Source organism: Dromiciops gliroides, chromosome 1 (assembly GCF_019393635.1).
Source record: "Dromiciops gliroides isolate mDroGli1 chromosome 1, mDroGli1.pri, whole genome shotgun sequence".
NCBI classification, from domain to species: domain Eukaryota; kingdom Metazoa; phylum Chordata; class Mammalia; order Microbiotheria; family Microbiotheriidae; genus Dromiciops; species Dromiciops gliroides.
Window position 1 is genome coordinate 673,138,987 of NC_057861.1, and position 20,046 is coordinate 673,159,032.

Below are 20,046 nucleotides of genomic sequence, written 5' to 3' on the forward strand. Positions count from 1 at the left end.
GACTTGCCCAGGGTCACACAGCTAGTAAGTGTCCAGTGTCTGAGGCTGGATTTGAACTCAGGTCCTCCTGAATACAGGGCCAATGCTTTATCTACTGTACCACCTAGCTGCCCCCTGTCATTCATTTTTACATAAAAGAATGTGTGGAGGAAGGGAATCAGTTTTAATAGAATAAGAATCAAAGCTCATTCATACTTTAAAAAAAAATTCAGAGGGACCAGCCATCTGCTTAGAAATATTTGGCCTACATTTCTAAAATATACAGGGAACTAAATCAAATTTATAAGAATCCAATTCATTCCCCAATTGAGAAATGGTCAAAGGACATGAACAGGCAGCTTTCAGATGAAGAAATCAAAGCTATCTATTGCCATATGAAAAAAAATGCTCTAAATCACTATTGATTAGAGAAATGCAAATTAAAACAACTCTGAGGTACCACCTCACACCTATCAGATTGGCTAATATGACCAAAAAAAGGAAAATAATAAATGTTGGAGAAGCTGTGGGAAAATTTAAACACTAATGCACTGTTGGTGGAGCTGTGAACTGATCCAACCATTCTGGAGAGCAATTTGGAACTATGCCCAAAGGGCTATAGAACTGTGCATACCCTTTGATCCAAGAATACTATTAGGTCTATATCCCAAAGAGATCATAAAAAAGGGAAAAGGACCCCCCCCCAACACAAATATTTATAGCTGTTCTTTTTGTGGTAGAAAAGAATTGGAAATTGAGGGAATTCCCATCAATTGGGGAATGGCTAAACAAGTTGTGGTACATGAATGTGATGGAATACTATTGTGCTGTAAGAAACGATAAGCAGGAAGATTTCAGAGAAATGTGGAAATACTTATATGAACAAATATGAAATAGTAAACACAAGGCAGTATTTATAATTATGTGCTAAGTATATGGAACAAGAGGCAACAATGATGTAGAGAATAAAGAGCTCAGTTGGAGCCAGAAAGACCTGAATTTAAGTCCCACTTCTAACTTACATAACTATGGGAAACCCCTTAACCTACCTCTCAGTACTGTAGGACACTCTTTAAAGATTAAATTGCAGAGAAGATACTGACCTGCATGGTTAGAAAGATTTTCTAGACAGATAGATGAATAAACAGACAGATAAGATACATTTGCAGATCAAACAAAATATCATAAGAACACAAAAAAGGAGATCAATGAAGGATGAGGTAATCAGATGCTTCAAGCAAAAGAAACAACTTAAGCCTTGGAAGATGATTAAGATTTAGATAGCATAGCCAAGGAAATGAATAGAATCTTAAGTAAACAAGATATGATATCTGGAGAGAACTGAATAGGAATAGAAAAGAGTATACCTTTTCTCAGCAGTACATGGTACCTTTACAAAAATTAACCATACATTAAGGCATAAACATTTCATAGTTAATGAAAAAGGAAGAATATTAAATGCATTCTTTTCAGATCATAATGCAATAAAAATTAGGTTTAATAAGGAACCATAGGGGGTGGCTTGGTGGCGCAGTGGATAAAGCACTGGCCCTGGATTCAGGAGGACCTGAGTTCAAATCAGGCCTCAGACACTTGACAATTACTAGCTGTGTGACCCTGGGCAAGTCACTCAACCCTCATTGACCCACAAAATCAAACAAACAAAAAAAATAAGGAACCATAGAGAAAGATTAAAAATTAACTGGAGACTAAACCTAATCTTAAAGAATGAGTAGGTTAAAAAACAAGTCATAGAAACAATAAATAATTTTATTAAAGAGAATGATAATAATGAGACAACATACTAAAACTTATGGGATGCAGCAAAAGCAGTAATCAGAGTAAAATGTATATCTCTAAATGTCTATATCAAAAAAATAAAGAGCAGATCAGCGAGTTGGGTATAAAGAAAAAAATTTAAATCCCCAATTAAACATCAAATTGAAAAACCTAAAAATTAAAAATGAGAATAAGAAAACTGAGTTTAAGAAAACCACTAGGGGGCAGCTAGATGGCCAGTGGATAAAGCACCAGCCCTGGATTCAGGAGGACCTGAGTTCAAATCCGACCTCAGACACTTGACACTTGCTAGATGTGTGACCCTAGGCAAGTCACTTAACCCTCACTGCCGCGCAAAAAAAAAAAGAAAAGAAAAAAGAAAACCACTGAATTAATAAATAAAAATAGGAGTTGGTATTATGGGGGGGGAAACAATAAAATATAAATCATCAGTTAGTATGATTAAAAGAGAGAAAGAAGAAAAACTAAATCACTAGTATAAAAATGAAAAGGGTAAATATAACACTAATAAAGATAAAATCAAACCAATTATTAGGAATTATTTTGCCAGATTATATGCCAATAAATTTAACAATTTAAGTGAAGTGGGAGAAAACTTCCAAAAATATACACTGCAGGGGCAGCTAGGTGGTGCAGTGGATAGAGCACCGGCCCTGGAGTCAGGAGTACCTGAGTTCAAATCCGGCCTCAGACACTTAACACTTACTAGCTGTGTGACCCTGGGCAAGTCACTTAACCCCAACTGCCTCACAAAAAAAAATATATATATATATACACTGCCTAGATTGAGAAGAAGAAATAGAATATCTAAATAAACCTATTTTAGAACAAGAAATTGAACAGGCCATAAATGAGTTTCTTAAGAAAAAAATCACCAGAATTAGATGGATTCACCAGCAAACTCTTATTAATTCTGATAATAAATAAATTATTTGGAATAAAAGACAAAAAAAGAGTTCTACCAAACTTCCTTCATAAAACAAATACAGTAATGATACCTAAGCCAGAAAGAGCAAAAACAGAGAAAGAAAACTATAGACCAATTTCATTAATGAATATGAAAGCAAAAATTCTAAATAAAATACTAGCTAGTAGATTACAATATAGCACAAAGATTATATATTGTGACCAAGTGGCATTTAACTAGGAAAGCAGAGGTGGTTTAACATAAGGAAAACTATTAACATAATTGATTACTTCAATAACAAAAGTAGCAAAAATCCTATCAATACATTCAGAAAAAAGCTTTTAACAAAACACTCATTCTTATTTTTTAAAAAACTTTGAGGGGGCAGCTAGGTGGCACAGTAGATAAAGCACCAGCCCTGGATTCAGGAGGACCTGAGTTCAAATCTGGCTTCAGGCACTTGATACTTACTAGTGTGACCCTGGGCAAGTCACTTAACCCCCCACTGTCCCGCCCCCCCCAAAAAAAAACCTTTGAAAGCATAGGTATAAATAGATTTTTCCTTAAAATGATAAGAATAATCTACCTAAAACCATCAGCAAGCATTACTTGTAATGGGGATAAGCTAGAATCCTTCTCAAGAACAGAAGAGAAACTAGTAAAAAACCAACATCTTACACCTTATACAAAAATAAGGTCAAAATGGGTTCAAGATTTAGACATAAAGGGTGATACCATAGATAAATTAGGAGAGGAAGGAATAGTTTACCTCTCAGATCTATAGAGAGGAAAATAATTTATGTCCAAACAAGAGATAGAGAATATTATGAAAAGCAAGATGGAAAACTTTGATTACATTAAATTAAAATGCTTTTGTTCAAACAGAAGCAATGCAGCCAAAATTAGAAGGGAGGCAGAAAACTGGGAAACAATTTTTACAGCCAGCATTTCTGCTAAAGGCCTCATTTCTAAAATATATAGGGAACTAAATCAAATTTATAAGAATCCAAGTCATTCCCCAATTGAGAAATGGTCAAAGGATATGATGAAGTCAAAGCAATCTATTGCCATATGAAAAAATGCTCTAAATCACTACTGATCAGAGAAATGCAAATTAAAATAACTTTGAGGTACTACCTCACACCTATCAGATTGGCTAATATGACAAAAAAAGAAAACAATAAATGTTGGAGAAGCTGTGGAAAAATTAGAACACTAATGCATTGTTGGTGGAGCTATGAAGTGATCCAACCATTCTGGAGAGCAATTTGGAACTATGCCCAAAGGGTTATGGGACTGTTCATATCCTTTGACCCAGTGGTACCACTGCTAGGTCTGTATCCCAAAGAGACCAAAGAAAAGGGAAAAGGACCCACATGTACAAAAATATTTATAGCAGTTCTCTTTGTGGTGGGAAATCGAAGGAATGCCCATCAATAGGGGAATGGCTAAACAAATTGTGATATATGAATGTAATGGAATACTATTGTGCTGTAAGAAACGATGAGCAGGAGGAGTTCAGAGAAACCTGAAAGGACTTACATGAACTGATGCTGACTGAGAGGAGCAGAACCAGGAGAACATTGTACACAGTACCAGCAACATTGTGTGATGAAAAATGGGGATAGACTTGGCTCTTCTCAGCAGTGCAACAATCCAAAACTGTTTCAAAGAACTCGTGATAGAAAATATTCTCAACATCCAGAAAAAAGAACTATGAATTATGAATGCAGATTAAATCATACTATTTCTACTTTTGGACTGTTTTTTTTCCTTCTTCTTTGAGGTTTTTCCTTTGTGCTCTGATTCTTCTTTCACAAGATGACTAATGTAGAAATATGTTTGATGTGACTGTACATATACAACCTATATCAGACTGCTTACCGTCTTGGGGAGGAGGGAGGGAAGGGAGAAAAGAAAACTTTGGAACTAAAAATCCAATATAAACTAATGTTGAAAACTATCCTTATATGTAATATGTAACTGGAAAATATTAAAATAATTTTTTAATGCTAGCAATAGCAATAAGAGATGAAAGGGAAGGAATCAGAATGGGCAACAAGGTAACAAAACTATCTCTTTTTGCAGACCATTTTAGCAAAGTAGCAGGATATAAAATAAATCCACATAAATCATCAGCATTTCTAAATATTACCAACAAAACCCTGCAAGAAGAGATAGTAAGTGTGGTAAAAAATGGAAGTTTTAGGGGAATCATTTGAGAGTTGAGTGCATACAATTGAAGCGGCTTTTGAAGGACCTCCCTTTTGGGGTGGAGTCTGCAACAAACTTCTGGCACACCAGCTTAAAACTGAGGGTGGAATGGAAGTTTGGTCTCTCTTGGCTTTTCAGCTTAGCAGTGGCAGCACACCTGTTTGGTGTTCTGTGCTGGTTCTCGGCCTGGCAGGCAGTTTGGGATTTGGTGAGTTTTATAAAGGAATATAGACTAAGCTTAGATCTAAGATTATTCATTTGTATTTCTACTTTCCTGTTTCCCTAATTGGTATCACCTTTTGTTGTCTAATTAATTCCCAAACAATAAAAACTAATCCCTCACTAATTAAAGCTCAGAGGCTTCTTTTTCTTAATGGTCTGGGAGATATATAAGGGAAAAGTTAAAAGGGGGAGTTTAATGCTCATATATCAAATTTTAAATCTCACATAAGAGATACCCCATTTAAAATAACCATAGACAGCATAAAATACCTTGGGAGTATACCTGCCAAGACAAACCCAGGAACTACATGAAAATAACTTTAAAACACTTTTTTTTTTAACAAATAAAGTCAGATTTAAATAACTGAAGAAATATTACTTGCTCATGGGTGGGCAGAGACAATATAATAAAAATGACAATTCTACCTAATCTATTTATTCAATGCCATTCCAATTAAAATATCAAAAAATATTTTCCTGAGCTAGAAAGAATAACAAAATTCATTTAGAACATCAAAAAGTCAAGAATATCAAAGGAATTAATGAAAAAATGTAAAGGAAGGAGGTTTAGCCATACCACATTTTAAACTATAAGGCAGGGGCAGCTAGGTGGCGCAGTGGATAGAGCACCGGCCCTGGAGTCAGGAGAACCTGAGTTCAAATCCGGCCTCAGACACTTCACACTTACTAGCTGTGTGACCCTGGGCAAGTCACTTAACCCCAATTGCCTCACTAAAAAACAACAACAACAAAAAACTATAAGACAGTAATTATCAAAACTATCTGGTATTGGCTAAGAAATAGAAAGGTGGACCAGTGGAACAGAGTAGACATGCAATACACAGTAGTAAATTATTATAGTAACCTTGTATTTGACAAATGTAAAGATTTAAGCTTTAGGGATAAGAATTCACTATTTGGTAAAAAACTGCTGGGCAAACTGGAAAGCAGTTTGGAAGAAATTGGGTAGAACCCAGTATCTTACACCATTTACCAAAATAAGGTCAAAATGGCTATATGAACTAGATATAAAGGGAGATAACATAAGAAAATTAGAAAAACATTCAACATATTACCTATCAGACTTATGGATAGAGTAGAATTTATGAATAAATAAGAGAGAGCATTGTGAAATGTAAAATGGATAATTTTAGTTACACTTGTACAAATGTTTGTACAAATAAAATCAATGTAGCCAAGATTAGGAGGAAAGCAGAAAACTAAGGGAAAAAATTTTAGAGAATTTCTCAAATAAAGGTCTTATATCTTAAATATATAGAGAATTTTGTCTTTTTGGGGGGGGGGCAATGGGAGTTAAGTGATTTATCCAGGGTCACACAACTAGTAAGTGTCAAGTGTCTGAGGCCACATTTGAACTCAGATCCTCCTGAATCCAGAGCTGGTGCTTTATCCACTGCGTCACCTAGCTGCCCCTGAATTTTGTCAAATTTACAAGAAAATGAGTAATTCCTCAATTGATAAATGGACAAAGGATAGGAAGAGGCAGTTTTTTGATAAAGAAATCAAAACTATATATAGTCATATAAAAATACTCTAAATCATTGTTGACTAGAGAAATGCAAATTAAAAGAACTTTGACATGTCATCTCATACCATTCAGATTGGCTAAAATAACAGAAAGGGGAAATGACCCAGAAATACCACTATTATAAATATTTTATCCTAAAATATTTATAGCAGATCTCTTTGTGGTGACAAAGAACTGAAACTTTAGGAGATGCTCATCAATTGAAGAATTACTGAACAAGTTGTAGTATATGATTGTGATAGAGTACTGTTGTGTCATAAGAAATAATGAATGGGGGGGCGGCTAGGTGGTGCAGTGGATAAAGCACTGGCCCTGGATTCAGGAGTACCTGAGTTCAATCTGGCCTCAGACACTTGACACTAACTAGCTGTGTGACCCTGGGCAAGTCACTTAACCCCCATTGCCCTGCAAAACAAAAAAACAAACAAAAAAAGAAATAATGAATGGAATTCTTTAAGAAAAATCTGGGAAGATTTACACAAATTGATGCAAAATGAAATGAACAGAATAAGAACAACATTATAAATATTAACAGAAGCAATATTGTACAATGATCAACTATGAACCACTAAGTTATCCTGAACATTATAAATACTCAAATCAATATGTTTAACATGATTGTAATGTATAACCCATATCAGATTGCTTGCTGGCCTTGATGGGGAGAGGGTAGGGAGGGGGGGGGAGAAAAATTTGGAACTCAAAAAAAATCTTTACATGTAATTGGAAAAAAATTTTAAATTAAAATTTTAAAATAAATTAATTCTAAAAAGATAAACTAACAAATGAAGGAATGAAAGATCAAATCAACTACAAAAAACCTATGAAGGAAGATGCTGTCTACCTCCAGAGAACAAACTGATAAAGCTAAATATGCATATATATGGTTAATATATAGTTTACATATATGTGTAGTTTATATATAGTTTACATATAGTTTATATATTTATTTGTATGTTGTATATATTTATACACATATATTTTATATATAGTTTACATGTATATTTGTTTCAAATGGTGGCCTTCTCTAGTGTAGTACACATTTCATATCTTTTCAAGCTTTTTATTGTATTGATCAGTTATGTTGTGTGTTTTTTGTTTTTCTGAAAAATATAACTATTTGTTATATGGGAAGGCTCTATGAGAGGGTGAGGAGAAAAGACACGGGAAACAATAGTGATGTAAGAAAAGGCAAATTAAAACATTAAAAGTTAATTTTTTTTTTTGGTGGGGCAATGGGGGTTAAGTGACTTGCCCAGGGTCACACAGCCAGTAAAGTGTGAAGTGTCTGAGGCTGGATTTGAACTCAGGTACTCTTGACTCCAGGGCCGGTGCTCTATCCACTGTGCCACCTAGCTGCCCCCAAATCATTCAATCTTTCTAAGATTGAGTGGATAGAGCACCGGCCCTGGAGTCAAGAGTACCTGAGTTCAAATCCGGCCTCAGACACTTCACACTTTACTGGCTGTGTGACCCTGGGCAAGTCACTTAACCCCAATTGCCTCACGAAAGAAAGAAAGAAAGAAAGAAAGAAAGAAAGAAAGAAAGAAAGAAAGGAAGGAAGGAAGGAAGGAAGGAAGGAAGGAAGGAAGGAAGGAAGGAAGGAAGGAAGGAAGGAAGGAAGGAAGGAAGGAAGGAAGGAAGGAAGGAAGGAAGGAAGGAAGAAAGGAAGAAAGATTGAATGATTTTAGTTGGGACCAGATTATAGGTCAGCTATATCAATCAGGAAACAGTTTGGATTAGATTTCACAAGTAACAGAGCAACAATAAGGCATAATATGACAACATAAAAGGAATAATATGACAACAGCATGTTAACAGAAGATTAATCTGGTATGCACATGAAAGATGAATTAAAGGAAAGAAAGTGTGTAGTTATATAGTTCAACTACAAGGTTATTTGAATACTTCAAAGCACCTGAGCATCACACCCTAATTTCTCCTTCTTGGCTTCAGACTCAGTGGAAGGTGCCTTTCTTCTTGCCAACATTAACCTGTCTACTTCTGCCTCTGACCCCCTCCCCAGTCTTATCCAAGAACTTCTTCAATCATTTCCTCTCTCTCCCTAATTCTCAGTAATTTGTAATCTGCTTCTATGCCCCACCACTCAACTGAAATTGTTTTCTCAAGGTCACCACTAATCTCTTTATTGCTAAATCCAAATGAATTTTATTTTTTTTTTCTATCTCAATAAAAGAATGTTTTGGTAGTTTAATTGGGATGACATTGAATAAGTGAATTAGGTAGAATTGCCATTTTTATTATACTGACTCTACCCATGAACAATTATTATTTCTACAATTATTTAAATTTTACTTTATCTGTATAAAAAGTGTTTTATAATTATGTTCATTAGGATTTGTCTTGGCAGGTATATTTCCAAGCATTTTGTGCCACCTATGGTCTACAGTTACTTTCAACCTCATCATTCAACTAAAAATGCTTTCTCTAAAATTACTAATAATCTCTTGTCAAATTCAATGGGCTTTTCTCAGTCATCCTTTTTGACCACTCTGCAAGTGACACTGTGACACTGTTGATCCCTACTCTCTCCATGATTCTCCTCTCACCTATCAAACTATTCCTCCTAAATCTCCTCTTCTAGATCTTCATCCAAGTCATTCCAGCTAACCAAAGGTGTCCCACAGGGCTCTGTCCTGGGCCCTCCCTTTTCTCCCTCTTAATTTGTTGATTTCATCAGATTACAAGGATTCAATTATCATCACAATGCTGATGATTCTCAAAGCTCCAGATCCAGTCCTAACCTCTCTTCTGACCTCATTTCACATTTCCAACTACTTACCAGATATCTAGAACTGGATGTCCTATTGACATCTTAAACTCAACAGGTACAAAACTGAACTCATTAGCTTTCCCTCCAGACTTGCCTACTTCCAAACTTCCCTATTACTGTCAAGGGCACCACCATTTTCCCAGTCTACTAGGCTCCCAAACTAGGGTATATTCCTCAACTCCTATCTCTCACCCCCACATACAATCTTTTACCAAGGGAAGTCCCAGCTAAAATCCCACCTTCTACAGGAAGTCTTTCCAAATCCCCTTTAATTCTAGTGCTTTCTTTCTGTTGATTATTTCCTATATAGCCTGTTTATAGCCTATTTATACACCTTTGTTTGAATGTCGTCTCTCCCATTAGACTGTGAACTCTAGGGCACAGACTGTCTTTTGCCTTTCTTTTATATACCTAGCACTTAGCATAGTGCCTGGCACATATTAGGCATTAATAAATACTTTCTGACTGACTGAATTTTACTTCAGCCTATTTTCTCACCTCCACTCTTTTCTAAATCCTAATTCCCCTTCAAGGCTGAGCAAGCACTGCCTCCAAGAGCCCTTTCCTTATTCTCCTTATTTAATGCCCCTTCCTACAAATCACTGAATTTTTTGTATACTGTCTGTATTTACTCATCTATGATCACGCTGTATCCCCTAGTCTAATGTAAGCTACATGGGAGTGGGAAGTATCCCACTTTTGTACAAAGGTCTGTGCTAGAATTGTAGCAGCAAGAATGGATGAATCATTTGAAAAGAATAACTAAATTTGGTGACTGGCTAGATATAGAAAATGAAAGAAGACAATGAGTTTGAGAAAACTCCAAGCTTTCTCAATGGGATGCCTGGGAGAGTGGTGGTGGTACTGACAAAAGATATGTATCACTGACCTTCCTCCAGATCTCATGAAACATTCTAGTTTGTAACCTTCTAATGGGAGACTCAACCCTCTATCAGATGAAGCTCTATGAAGGCAGTGGGAGGTTATCTAGTTCAATGCTTAACAAAATGTTTCTTTTTTATTCATTTTTACATTTTGAGTTCCAAATACTCTCCCTTCCTCCAATGCCTCCATCACAAATTCAGAAGGTAAGCAATATGATAATCATACATATGAAATCATCTAAAATGTATTTCCACATTAGCCACAGTGCAATGTTTCATACAAAATTACAATAACTAGGATAAGAAAGGAAGCTGTCAATTGGGAAAATATTAATTAGCCCGTACAGAAGTCTACCAGTGATAATATACAAATATTTGAGACCAAGAATAATTTCTTCACTGAATAAGTGGACAAAGGTAATGAACCACTTTTTTTTTTTAAGTGAGGCAATTGGGGTTAAGTGACTTGCCCAGGGTCACACAGCTAGTAAGTGTTAAGTGTCTGAGGCCGGATTTGAACTCAGGTACTCCTGACTCCAGGGCCAGTGCTCTATCCATTGCGCCATCTAGCTGCCCCTATGAACTACTTTTTATGGAAGCAAAGAACTGGAAACAAAGTTGATGCCAATCAACTGGGGAATAGCTAAACAAACAGTAGTACATGAATGCAATGTATTGTAAGAAATAAAGAATATGAAAAATTGAGAAGCAAAGCAAGATAAACTGATAAAAACTAAACAGATAAAAAAAAACCCACAATGAATACCACAATAAAAATAGGGGGAGGGGGGGGACACTGTGGTCATGGTGAACAAGGTTGGCCTCTGTGAAGAGAAAAATAAAATGAAACATACTATTCCATCTTCTTTGCACTATCCTATCTTCTTTGCAGAGGTAGCTAAATGGCTCAGTGGGTAGAGGGGCTGGGCCTGGAGTTAGGAAGATCTGAGTTTAAATCGGTCCTCAGACACTTACTAGCTGTATGACCCTAGACAAGTCACTTAACCTCTGTTTGCCTTAATCCACTGGAGAAGGAAATGGCAGACCAGTCCAGTATCTTTGCCAAGAAAACCCCACATGGAGTCACAATGATTTGGACAGGACTATTCAACAACTATCTTCTTTGCAGAAGTGGGGCACTATGGGTGTAGACACTGACACAGTATATGACATACACTGTGAGACTTGGGTTGATAATGCTGGTTAATTTTGCTGGAGTGCTTCTTCTTTCTCTCTGCCCCCTTTTTATTCTCTGTTAAAAGATAAATCGCTGTGTATAAGGATCTCCGAAGAGGGACAGGATAAGTTCAGAAGATTAACAATAAAAATTTAATTTTAAAAGAGAATGCATGAGACCTCCCCCCCTGCCAATGACAGAATTATTATGGTAGTAGACAAAGCTAATAACTCTGTTTTCTCCCATTATTTAGACTGCCAGCAGGGTAGGAAAATTCTACCAATAAATTAATTAGCATCTGAATAGTTGCTTTAAAGAAAAAAAAACCACAACAAACCTTAGTTCCACGTTACGTAGATTAACAGAAATATTTTGATACTTTAAAAGATCTGCAATTTTACTGATCTGGGTATTCCTTCCAATGCAGATAACAACCTCTACACATTTCTTTCCAAATTTAGTTAGACTTAAGTTGCAAAAACATAGAGTTCATCGGGGGCAGCTAGGTGGCGCAGTGGATAAAGCATCAGCCCTGGATTCAAGAGAAACTGAGTTCAAATCTCAGACACTTGACACTTACTAGCTGTGTGATCCTGGGCAAATCACTTAACTAACCTCCATTGCCCCGCCAAAAAAAAAAAAAAAAAAAAGAGTTCATCATATTCAAAGCTTTTCCATTTTGCCAAGTTTTGCCAGAAATTATGCTCCACTGACAAAGCTCTCAGGAACACAAGGTCACCCATACCATGAAAAGAAAGTTTTAAGAGACAGCATAGGATAGTATAGTGTAGGGGTCAACAAACTACAGCTGTTGAGTCAAATCTAACCTGTTTTTGTGTGGCCCACAAAGAATGTGTTTTACATACAAAAACAAGCAACTAGCCAAATTTGGCCTATGGGCCTTAGTGTGTCAACCCCTGGCTTAGTGGATAAACATCTAACCCTGGAGTCAGAGACAACTGGGGTCACATTTCACCTCTAACACAAAGTGGCCATCTAACCCCTGGGCAAATGACTTAATTTCTCCCTGTCCCAGGAAACTAAGATGTTAAGTTACAGGATAGCTGCCATCAGCAATGGTAGAAAGAGTTTTCTCACTGGGAATTCTACACACCAGTCAAATCACAGGTCCAGATTAAAAAGCAGCTAGCTAGATGACAGAGGGGGAAAATGCTGAACCTGGAGTCAGGAGAACATGAATTCAAATTATGTCTCAGACTTTAGTTGTTTGTGACTGTAGGCAAGTCACTAACTATCTCTCAACCTCAGTTTCTTCATCTGCAAAATGAGGATAGCAATAGCACCTAATTCACAAGGTGTTTGGGAAGATCGAATGACAGCATATGTATCAAATAACTACCATTCTCATTTAAATTACTACATTGTGGTGAGCATGACCTATACAAGGGGTTCCATATAAGTCAGAGCTAGAAAGGAGCTCAAGAGATAATATAGTTCATTCACCTCATGTTAACAGATGTTACAGAAAGGGAAAGAAAATTTGCTCAAGGTCAGACTAGTAGTAAGTGGCATAGGATTTATAACTCCAAGTCTACTTCTCTTTTCACTATATACCACAGTATATTGTGGTATATAGTGTTATAAGATAACAAAATTTAACAACCACTGTTAATCTCTCAATAATTAATCTCCAGGAAGAAAATTACCAACTTTTGTAGCACAAAGCATAATGCAAAGATTGACATAGTATTGTGAATGTTTCCCTTTATATACTCAAATATTTTTTCAATTAGAAACACAAAATTTCCTGCCCAAAGGCTCTGTGCCATGTACATATATTTATTTCCAAAGAGCAATAAAGAACGTATTTCACAAATACTTTGTGCCCTCTCCTCTAAGAGTTTTATATTTCAGCTTTTACTTTTTGTTCTAAACCTATGTATCTAACAAATTCCATGATCATTTCCTAGGAATTAACAACTACTTTCCAACGTCAAAAAAAAAAAAAGGAAAAAGAGAGTAAAATATATAATCACCTTATTAAGCCCTCTTAAGCATTAAAGAATTTAAGCTAAAATAAAATTTAAGATTACTTTCAGAGCTATATAAATAAGTATAAACAGAGGCAAAAAACACAGAATGTTTTCTGCTGTAAAGATATTTTGCTGTCAAAGCATGGGCCTCAAATCAGTTTGCCACCTGTTTATAGTTTTCATATAGTCAGTAAAGAAATCAGATGATCATGCCAGATGTATTAAATATAAATAATAGATAATCTTTAAAACAATGATCCCTTCCGACTCCCAAAACACAGAATTCATTCTGGGTTAATTTTCATGTCCTTATGACAGTGTCCTACATGAACGGATTCCAAGAAAAAATTTTATAGTTGATCAAAGAGGTTAACTATAACGATACAAAGGATTCAATATAGCACACCATTTTACAAGTCATATGAAGATGCATTTAAAGTGATTTGTTTATAAAACTAAACTATAAATACTGGGTTTACCAATGTTATCTCATTTGATCTTCTCTACAATACTATGAATTAGGTGCTATTATTATCCCCATTTTACAGAATGAAGCTGAGAAAAACTTAAGTGACTTGCCTCGTCACACAGCAGAATTTGAACTCAGGTCTTCCTAATTCCAAGACCTAAGGATGCTATGGCTTAAAAAACAAAAATCGGGGCAGCTAGGTGGCGCAGTGGATAGAGCACTGGCTCTGGAGTCAGGAGTACCTGAGTTCAAATCCAGCCTCAGACACTTAACACTTACTAGCTGTGTGACCCTGGGCAAGTCACTTAACCCCAATTGCCTCACTTAAAAAAAAAAATCATTAGTTAAAAAAAACAACAACAAAATAAGTTAAATGGTAAAGTTTTAAAAATTCTTTTCTTTATTACTGATATTTTCCTATTTTTTTTGCCAATTGCTCAACAATATTCATACAAAGCCTTATATAAAGCATTAATATTTCTGATACTAAGTAATACAACCTCATTTTGATACAGGCAAAAACTCAATACTGAGCTTTTCTTAAATAAAACATTTAAAATAAATTAAAGAACAATGTTCAATGGTTTTATAATTAAGGAACTACTAATTTTTTTATTAAGATAAATTCGGGGGGGGGGGGCAGCTAGGTGGCACAGTGGATAGAGCACCGGCCCTGGAGTCAGGAGTACCTGAGTTCAAATCCGGCCTCAAGACACTTAACACTTACTAGCTGTGTGACCCTGGGCAAGTCACTTAACCCCAAATGCCTCACTAAAAAAAAAAAAAAAGATAAATTCTGGGAAAATCAGGTTGTTGTTGGGGTTTGTTTGGGGTTTTTTAAAAAAAGTTACACCTTTCAGAGAGCCACAGACAAGCAGAACAGCTCTGAAATTCATGTGTTAACTTTATTGTATACTTTAAAAGGGTAAAAACTGTACATGGTAGCAATTCATGGTTTCATTTGCAATACTCCTTTTCTATTCTTCTTTATATATGAAAACAGTCATGTTTTGTTAATGTTTGTAAAGTTCAAAATAACATAGGAGAGACTTTTTTAATTAAAAAAAAAAAAGAATAGGGGGCAGCTAGGTGGCCCAGCAGATAGAGCACCGGCCCTGGACTCAGGAGGAACTGAGTTCAAATCTGCCCTCACACACTTGACACATACTAGCTGTATGACCCTGGGCAAGTCACTTAACCCTCATTGCCCAGCCAATTAAAAAAAAAAAAGCAAGAAAAAGGGAAAAAAACTGAAAAGTATGTACCCACCAAATGGGAAACTGAACAAATTATAATATCTGAATGTAAAGAATATTATTGTGCCATAAGTGAATAAATATGAGGAATTTAGTCTTCTAGTGTTTCTCTAAAATGTTATCAAATGAAGTAAGCAAAACCAGGAGAAAAATATGACCACAGTAATGTAAATCAAAATAATACTAAAAAAAAATCCATGACCCTGAGAAGAGATAAAGTGCTACTCTTCCTTTCAGTAGAGAAGTGGGGAATTAAAGGTGGGAAATATTACATACATTATCCAGATGAGGTCTCAGGGTTTTGTGGGGTTTTTGTTTGTTCGTTTTGGGGTTTTTTTGGTTTTTTGGTGGGGCAATGGGGGTTAAATGATTTGCCCAAGGTCACACAGCTAGTAAGTGTCAAGTGTCTGAGGCTAGATTTGAACTCAGGTACTCCTGAATCCAGGGCCAGTGCTTTATCCACTGCGCCACCTAGCTGCCCCCTTGTTCGTTTTGTTTTGTTTTTGTTACAGAGAAGGGTTCATTTGGTGGAGCAATAGGGGATCACGTGGAAATGACAACTATAAAAACAAGAGGCATCAATAAAAAACTTTTAAAATTATAGTAAGGAAAATTTTAACAATCCTAAAGTAAAGCATTGCTCTGAGGTTCAAAAAGAGCTATCCCCATTTTACAGATAAGGGAATTTGAAATAAGAACAGGTTTGACAACCTGTCCAAGGCCACACACCAAGCAAATGGAACAGCCAGAATTGGAACAAGGAAACTCCTGACTTCAGGCACTCTTCTGAAAAACACCTCATAAAATTGCTTGGTTAAGCTAAAGGTCTCCTAAATGTTTTAACATTTTTTTTAAAGACTTTCGTAGCATGAATGTAATCGTGTCTTTCAAACTGAATCTCTGCCAATCAACAAGTAACTACTTGGCAACTTTAGCCCATGTTCACAGCACCTCTAGACAGTTTTCTTAAAAACTTAGCAATTCATAGGTTTATAGAATTTAAAACAGTATAGGACCTTAAACAGAAATCATCTAGACCAAAGTTCTTATTTTATACATGAAGAACAAGATAAGAGAGAAGTAACTTGACCAATAACTTTTAAGTAGTTCCAAGTTCTCTAACTCCAAATACTCTTTACACTACTATATAAATGCCTGAAAAATAACAGTTTGACAGTGGTTGATAATCGCACCCTTGAAAATACATGTCCCTCCTGAAATCTATTCTCAAGGTAAGCCATACTACCTTCTCCATAAAATATTCTGAAGCAATCCAGGAATTACTTAATTTATTTTTTGACATCTTAAATGTTGCTTTTCTCCTTTCTTCTGCTATAAGCACTAAACAAGTTGGTTAAACATTAGCCAAATTTTATTAAGAGAAATTTCTACATATAAATTCGTGTGGTTGTTAATGGGAAAAAAACTGATCACAGTACCAGATTTCTCAAATTGCAACAAATCAAGTCGATTCTGGGATAGAAATGTAAACAAAGAATGCACAAGCTTTTCCTGTTGCAGTGCCTAATTATCTCAAAATAAAACCAAAGAAGAGATTGAAATTTTAGAATTTTAATTCATCTATTTAGACAGTATTTTAGTTCCTAGTTGGTGTGTTAAAAAAAAAGGGAGGGGGACATGATTTGAGGGCCCTGGAAAGGAAGAAAGCAAATTTGGGGGGTTTTAAGAGTCAAGTATGTGTTATACCTAGCTCTGTATATTTGCAACATGAATGTGTGTGGCTTTGAAAGACTGTTCAATGTATAATTCCCTGCGGTTTCATTAATATTGAACCAGAACACACATGCAAAAATCAAGTGAATATTTCACAACTGTTCCAAAGGCCTTCTTAAAACAACCAAATAAATGTGCTAAGAAAAATTATAATTTTTTAAAAATTTAAACGGTACCTAAGGTCTGGTTCAATACTAGCAAATTTTAAATTGTCCTTAAACTACACCAGGGTTCCTAAATATTACATGTTTGTTAATTCCAAAATGGTGAGCTGCTAAGACCTGCACTGCCAGACGTTCCATCAGGTCTTTAAATTGGTCCTTTTGACAGATTTTTTCCCCCGCTGATTACATATGCTTTCTCTCACGGCATGCCAACCGTAGGCCTGGGTTAGGAAGGTGGGCATTAATCCAATCCTCCAGCTAGCTACCTATTATCATTTGCTCTTTCTGAAAACAAAACACTCCCGTGGAGGACCCCCCACCTTGTGGCCCCCAAGCCTCGGGGACAAAAGATGACATAGTCTAATACGGAAAATGGGTCTGCTTTTTTTGGAGTTCCCCATTTTAAACACCACACATGGTGCATTCATCTCAAACTAGCGGGTCCTCGGGTACGTGGGGGACGGAGGCCGTGGCTGTCAGACACGGCGAGGTCACTCTGGGGGCTGCGTGGGGCCACCTGCGAGCTCTCCCTCCCTGAGGGGTGCCAAGGGGCACCCGGCTCTCTGGGCTCCAGGGGCACAAGCCGTTGCCAGAACGTTGAGGAACTCAGAATAGTCTGGGGGAGGGGAGGCGGACTATGAGGCTGAGAAAGAGGGGAGGAGACCCTGAAGTCCCCACGACAGTGGAAGGAGGGAAGGGGGGAGGGAGGGAGGACGGAGGGATGGGGGTCCCGGGACCTAAGAGAAGGCTGCTTTGCCAGGGCGGACCCGGCCGGGAGGAGAGAGGCTGGGGGGGAGGGGCCGGCGCCCCGGGGGTCCGAGGGCTGTGCCCCGACTCTTACGTTCAAAGTCTTCGTCTTCCTCGTCCTCGTTGCCTTTCCCCTCGCCCTTCTCGCCGTCTACGCTGAGGCCGCGGCTGTTCCTGAGGCGGGTGAAATAGTCCACGGCGAAGTCCACCAGGTCATCGGGGTGGTTCCTCAGCACCTCCACCGTGTAGCCCTGCAGGAGCTCCGTGAGCCCGGGCGGGATCTCGATGTGGCTCATGGCGGGGGCGGGGGCCGCTGGCCTGCCTGCCTCCCTCACACGCGGCCGGGGCCGGAGTCGGGGCCGGGCCGCAGGGGCGGCGGCTCCGCACGCTGGGGCGGGCCGGGGCCGGGGCCGAGGCCGAGGCGCTCACACGCCGCTCCTCCCGGCGCGTAGGGGGCGGTTCCTCAGCCGCAGCACGGGCCCAGGCGCCGGGCAGCGGCTCGTCCTCGCACGCGGGCCGGGGCCTCGCTCGGACCGCCGCTCTCGCTCTCCTCGAGGACGCAGCGTGCGCCCGTCGGCCCGTGCCCGTCGGCCGCCTCGGCTTCCTCCTTCAGTACTTCCTCCCCGCCGAGCCGCCGCCGCCCCCTTCCCTTCACCGCGGGCTCGGGCTGCGAGCGCCTCAGCCGCCGCTGTCACACTGGAAGAGCGACAGGAGGGAGGAAAGGCAGGACTAGTGCGGCGGGAGGGGGCGGCGCATGCGTACGAAGTCTCCCCACGCTCCCGGGCGGCGTGCGGGCGCCTCCGCAGCCTCCCTCCCCCGCCCTGGGCGGGCTCCCCTGCCTGGGAGCTCCCGCAGCCCGCAGCTGGGAGGAGCGGCTGCCCCAAGGCCGGGTACTCTCGGAGGGGTTAGAACAGGAGGTGCCTGTGGAGATCATCTGGTACAGCTCCCTCATTTTACCGGCCTGGAATACTTAATTAATCATAGTATCATTCCAATACGATAATATTAGAATCACTGACATTAACATACCTACCGACTGCAAAGCCCTTTACATACATACCTACATACATTATCTCGTTTGAGATACGGGAAGGAGGCATTGTAATTGTCTTTATTTTTAAAGAGAAGGAAACTGAAATTTCAGTTTAACAGCAAGAGCTCACAGCTGGAAATGTCCGAAGTAAGATTCACACCCAGGTCTTCCAGACTCAAGTCTAGACTCTTTCCAGAACTCTTACACCGCCTCCTCCAGAAACTAAGACCCAGAAAGTCAAGTGAATTACCCAAGGGAAAACAAGTTGCAAGTACAGGGGAAATCTGGTGTGATGGAAAGAGCATGAGATCTGCAGTCTGGAGGCCTGGTTTCAAAGTCCAGCTCAGCTACCTGTTATCTCTCAGGGCGCCCTCAATCAAGTCACTTCCTCTATGGGCATGTTTCCTCATTTGCATAACCCCTCTATCGGGCAGAGGCACAGAGCCCAGATACACTTTGGATGCTTGCTTCCTGATTTTCTGGCTCATAGTTTGCACCCAAGGAGAATATAAGAATATCTGGTAATCCCACAAGGGTAGATATATTTCTCTTTATATGCATTTCATCTGCTAATCAAGGGTCAAGATTTGGAACACTTTTGTTTAAAAATTAAAGGACACCCAATGGCCTTTCATCTGAGCCCACTGAGATTGTCTTGATGCTCCTGACAATCTGCTCTGCAGTTAAGATACCCTCCATTCAGAAACCTGTACAGTTATGGTATTTCCCTGGTTGAGATCCCAGCAGAGGAAGTTTGGGTTTATTTCAGGCCAGTGCTTCCTTTTAAGGCCCTTTTGGTTTCCAATAAATCGTTCTCCTCTAGATGCAGATCCTTATCAATGCTCTACTAGTATTCAGATACAGCTCTTCATTACTTCAGATGTCCAGTATCCCCCTCTTTGCCGGTGCTATGGTCAATAGCTTCTTTAGTTCGTGCTAGTCTTCCTTCTAATGGCATCACTCAGCTTTGCTTTAATGATCCCTTACATTCTGCTGCTCTTCTGTACCAAGATGGTGTTTATCTCCATAATCCTCTTCAGAAGACCAGGTTGGAAGCAGCTGGCCCATGAAGGGATTTCCCTAGCACCTCAGATAAGTGTTACAGTTCTTATATGCATCCAAT

The 20,046-nt window shown here is 38.6% G+C and overlaps 1 protein-coding gene across 1 annotated transcript in view; it reads right to left on the reverse strand.

Annotated features, from left to right (window-relative positions):
• Positions 1–18,591, reverse strand: part of PRKAR2A (protein kinase cAMP-dependent type II regulatory subunit alpha) — a 117,698-nt gene extending 99,107 nt beyond the window's left edge. The window contains exon 1 of the mRNA XM_043964100.1: positions 17,985–18,591. Coding sequence (XP_043820035.1) covers positions 17,985–18,186 — 202 coding nt within the window. The 5' untranslated portion in view covers positions 18,187–18,591. The remainder of the gene's footprint in view (positions 1–17,984) is intronic.
• Between the last annotated feature and the right edge of the window lie 1,455 nt (positions 18,592–20,046).